The 4,653-nt window shown below is 36.3% G+C and overlaps 1 protein-coding gene across 1 annotated transcript in view; it reads left to right on the plus strand.

Moving 5' to 3' along the window:
* Window positions 1–491: 491 nt before the first annotated feature.
* Window positions 492–4,653, plus strand: part of LOC107872820 (probable protein phosphatase 2C 42) — a 15,547-nt gene continuing 11,385 nt past the window's right edge. The window contains 3 exon segments of the mRNA XM_016719436.2: window positions 492–1,709; window positions 3,014–3,384; window positions 3,916–4,152. Of these exon segments, the coding sequence (XP_016574922.2) occupies window positions 1,406–1,709; window positions 3,014–3,384; window positions 3,916–4,152 (912 nt within the window). The 5' untranslated portion in view covers window positions 492–1,405.

Genomic DNA, 4,653 nt, shown 5'->3' on the forward strand with positions numbered 1-4,653 from the left:
GTTTCGGATATCCTCATTTTAATCGTATCTCTCTCAATATATCCACACATCCATCACAATATCCTCATCTCTCCACTTTTATCTTTTGAATGTGAGAGTTCATGACTTTCCAATACTCTGCCTCATATAATATAATCGCTCTAACTATTACTCTCTATATAACTTGTCTTAAAATTTCGGTGACGCTTTCTTATCACATAAGACTCTGAAATCGAGCAAATATTTCCTATTCATTATACAGTGGGATATATATACCTGCACCATTTGATAAATGACAAAGATATATATATATATATATATATATATATATATATATATATATATGCACTACTTTTATTAACAAAAAATATATATATACACTCTAATTATAAAATTGAGAAATATTTTATCCTTAATTTTTATATAAATTTCTTCCCAACCATAATTCATGTATCATAATACTTGCATAACTTTAACCACTTGCCAAACGACCCCTTGTGGTTTGTTGTGTCTCAAGAAAATTGAGTGAGAAGGATTTTGATAGGGAGGAGTATAACAATCAATGAGAATACGTATACAATTACAAAGACCATGAAATGAGCAGCCGACAAAATAAGAATGAGGCACATTCTATTTGGTGTTCCTCCTCCAACCAACACTTCCCACTTCCTTCTGGTCCCCCTCCATTCTCCCCTTTCCCCTTAACTTTACTCCTATATATATGTATGTACATGCACATCTGTATGTAACTGTCCTCCACGCCCCACCCCTCTAAAGTAAAACACTTGTATTGTTTCAAGAAAACATAATTGAGGTTGTAATTTCCAAATTGGGAAGTTGAATATTAGGATTCTTGAAGTTTTCTTCACTTGGTATTAGGGGTAGTTTCCAAATTAGGAATTTGTGTACTAGGATTCTTGGACGTTTTCTTAACTTGGGGTTAGGGGTACTTTCCAAATTGGGAAGTTGGGTGCTAGGATTCTCAAAGTTCTTGACTTGGGGTAGTTTTCAAATTGGAAAGTTGGATTCTAGGATTCGTGGAGTTCTTGAATTGGGGTAGTTCCCAAATTGGGAAGTTGGGTACTAGGATTCTTGAATTTTTCTTGACTTGATGTCCAAATTGGAAAGTTGGGTACTTTGATTCTTGAAGTTCGGGTACTAAGATTCTTGAAGCTCTTGACTTGGGTAGTTTCCAAATTGGAAAGTTGGTTACTAGGATTCTTGAAGTTCTCTTGACTTGAGTTGGTACTAGGATTCTTGAATTTCTCTTGACTTGGGGTAGTTTACAAATTGGGAAGTTGGGTACTAGGATTCTTGAAGTTCTTGAATTGGGGTGGTTCCCAAGTTAGAAAGTTGGGTACGAGGATTCTTGAAGTTTTATTGACTTGGGGTTAGCTCCATGTGGGATTCTTGAACCTTGGATTTGATGAATTTCCTTCCAAGATGTTTGAGTTACAGTGAATGTAGTGGTGGTGCTGGAAGAAGTGAAATTAGGGGTGGTGAAAGTTCCAATGGTGGATTTGGGAAAGATGGATTGTTGTGGTTTCATGACATTGGTAACTGTGGGAGTGGGGAATTCTCCATGGCAATTGTGCAAGCTAATCAAGTTTTAGAGGATCAGAGTCAGATTGAGTCTGGTCCATTTGGAACTTTTGTTGGTGTTTATGATGGTCATGGTGGCCCTGAGACTGCTCGTTATGTTTGTGATCACTTATTTCAACATTTCCAAGGTTCATCTTCTTTGTCTTTTTTCTTCTTCTTAATTAATGTGTAGTAATTTCCAATTTTTGTCTGTTTTATTCGGTAAAAAAAATTCACATTTGCTATGTAGACAAACTTTAGTTGAACCCCAAGGATCCAAGGGTGTGGCCTAGTGGTCAATGAAATGGTTGAGAACTATGAGGCCGCAGGTTCAAATCCCAACGAAGACAATAATGCTGGATGATTTTCTTTCCATCCGTTCTAGCCTTGGTGGACAGAGTTACCTGGTGTTGTTGTTGTTGGTGGGAGGTGGCAGGTACCCATTGGAATTAGCCGAGATGCGCCACAAGCTGGCCTAGACACCACTGTCGTAAAAAAAGATTGTGTCTCATTCCTAAATTACGATAGGTTGATTTAAATGGCGGAGTTTGATTCAAGAATGAGGAAAGACTAGCCCCAAGTCTAATTAGTTGAAGTTACAGGGTGCGAAGGGGGTCCTTGAGTGGATTCCGTATTAACCCCAAGACACTGGCTTCTACTAGGAAAGTGAATGCCTGAGCTTTAATGAGAAGGGATGTTATGTTTATTAACTTGAACATGAACTTAGAATTGACCTTTAAAATTTAAATGAACCTATTTGACCAAAAAAACTTAAAAAAGGGCACTTGCTCAGTTATATGAAAATTTTGTGTTCTTTCACTTTATTTGGGCACATTTCTGTCTAGAACTTTAGTAAATTGAAAAAGATCAACATGTCTGGTAGCAGTTGCATTGTACAATTGAAAAAGATCAACTCTTGAGAATCCTTGTTACAAAAATTCTAACTCTTAAGGTACTTTCTCTGCAGGTTTTTGATGAGTAGGGCGTATGGAATTTTTTAAGAGAGGCATTTCCTTAAATTCTTTTTCTCTTTCTAGTCAAGGTCAATTTGGGTTTAATTGCTTAAATAAAGAACTTAGAGCGAAAAGCTACCTAAATTATTTTCTAGAAATTTCTGCCTTCTAATTTGCTAATGTGATCATGTGACGTATTATTGTGGGCTGGTCTTCATTTGGACCTTCTGTTCCATTACCATCTCTAACTCCCAAACTCCTAAAACCAGGGCTCAAGTTTTCATGATGCTCCTTTGTCCTCAAATTTTTGAAACGACGAAATATGTTAGATATATTTTCTTGATAATGGAGAAATCCCGAGGAGTCAATGGCACACGTTATGCACTGCATTCTTTTTAGTACTAGACCAAAGCCCTGAGGATGACAAAATGTATTGGATATTGACCATTAGAAAAATGAGAGCTTTGTAGTGGCTTCATGCATTTTTACTCTTAATGCAGCAATATCAGCGGAAGGAAATGGTGTCGTCACAGAGGAGACAATTCAAAGGGCCTTTCTTGAGACAGAGAGAGGGTTTACTTCTGTTGTTTCAGAAAATTGGATTTCTCGACCACAGCTAGCGACAGTGGGGTCATGCTGCCTGGTTGGAGCTATATATCAACAAACACTTTTTGTAGCAAATCTTGGTGACTCTCGAGTAGTCCTTGGAAAGAAGGTTGGAAACACAGGGGAAATTGCTGCCATACAGCTATCAACGGAGCATAATGCGAACATTGAGTCTATTAGGTGGGAGCTAAAAGATTTACATCCAAATGATCCTCAAATTGTTGTTCTTAGACATGGTGTTTGGAGGGTAAAAGGAATAATTCAGGTAAGGCCAACTATTAGAAAAGTTTCTTGTTATTAAATTATGAAAAAACCTTCCAAGTTCTCCTGCATCTCCCATATTCCTATGATTGGTTAGTGTAAAGGATATGTATTGAAGCTTTGATGTGTTATCAGCATCTATAATAGCCAAGTTTGATGGGAATGATGTTATTGCTATTGTCACTTACAGTATATAATTGAGTTTCCGTCAACCTTCTTTTTGCTGGAGGATTAGCATGTTATGTATGGCTGGCCATATGGTGTAATAATGATCTGAAGTAAACTGAATTTTGTGTAGCAAAACAGATTTTAACTTTCAAGATGACTTCGTGTTTTAAAGAAAAATTTATTGGTAGAATAAAGAGGTTTCATTTTAGCTGAGAACGTCATTAGTCTATTATTGATCAGTTTGTACCTGTATGGCATGTTTTTGGATTGAAGTTCCACAATTGTTGCTTTTCATGGATAAAAATTAGAATTCATTCTCTAGTCTGTAACTTATGTCTTAATAACCAGTCTCCAAAATTGACTGCAGGTCTCAAGATCCATTGGTGATGTTTATCTTAAACACAAAAAGTTTTGTAGGGAACCAATAAATGGAAAATTCAGAGTCTCTGAACCCGTTAATATGCCTATCCTGTTGGCTACTCCATCAATTTTAAAACATCCTCTACATCCAAATGACTCCTTCCTCATATTTGCTTCTGATGGTCTATGGGAGCACTTGAGTAATGAAAAGGCTGTTGAAATTGTGAAGAGCCACCCTCGTAAAGTAAGTTCTATGCACCAAAACATTAGACTTTTCCTGCATATTCAGTTCAATTTGGGCTTAATATGCTTTGTATAGGCAGATTATGACTTCAAATACATGTTTACTTTTGAAGGTATATGTAATTTTTTCTTTTTGACAACTCAAAGATAATTTTATAGTAATTACCAAGTAGTTATAAGTCTACAAGATGAAAGCACATGGAACTACTAAACCATCTATTAAGGGGAAATACTATATTCTTCTTACACTGAAGGCAAACAACAAAGAAAACTAAAGAGATAAATATATAGGCTATGTAATCAGCAATCACACAATTATATACATTCAATGTACTAAATTGGACCATCCAAGAGTAAACTTCCTCGTATACTCCATGCGCACTTGTCTGTACCAACCAGCATAAGTGCACATTCTATGATCACCCTGATGATTTCTGAATCATATATTTGGGTGTTTCTGTTCTTTAAAGTTATCAAGCTCTCTGGCATTCTCCATTAGATA

This window comes from Capsicum annuum, chromosome 6 (assembly GCF_002878395.1).
Source record: "Capsicum annuum cultivar UCD-10X-F1 chromosome 6, UCD10Xv1.1, whole genome shotgun sequence".
Classification (NCBI taxonomy): domain Eukaryota; kingdom Viridiplantae; phylum Streptophyta; class Magnoliopsida; order Solanales; family Solanaceae; genus Capsicum; species Capsicum annuum.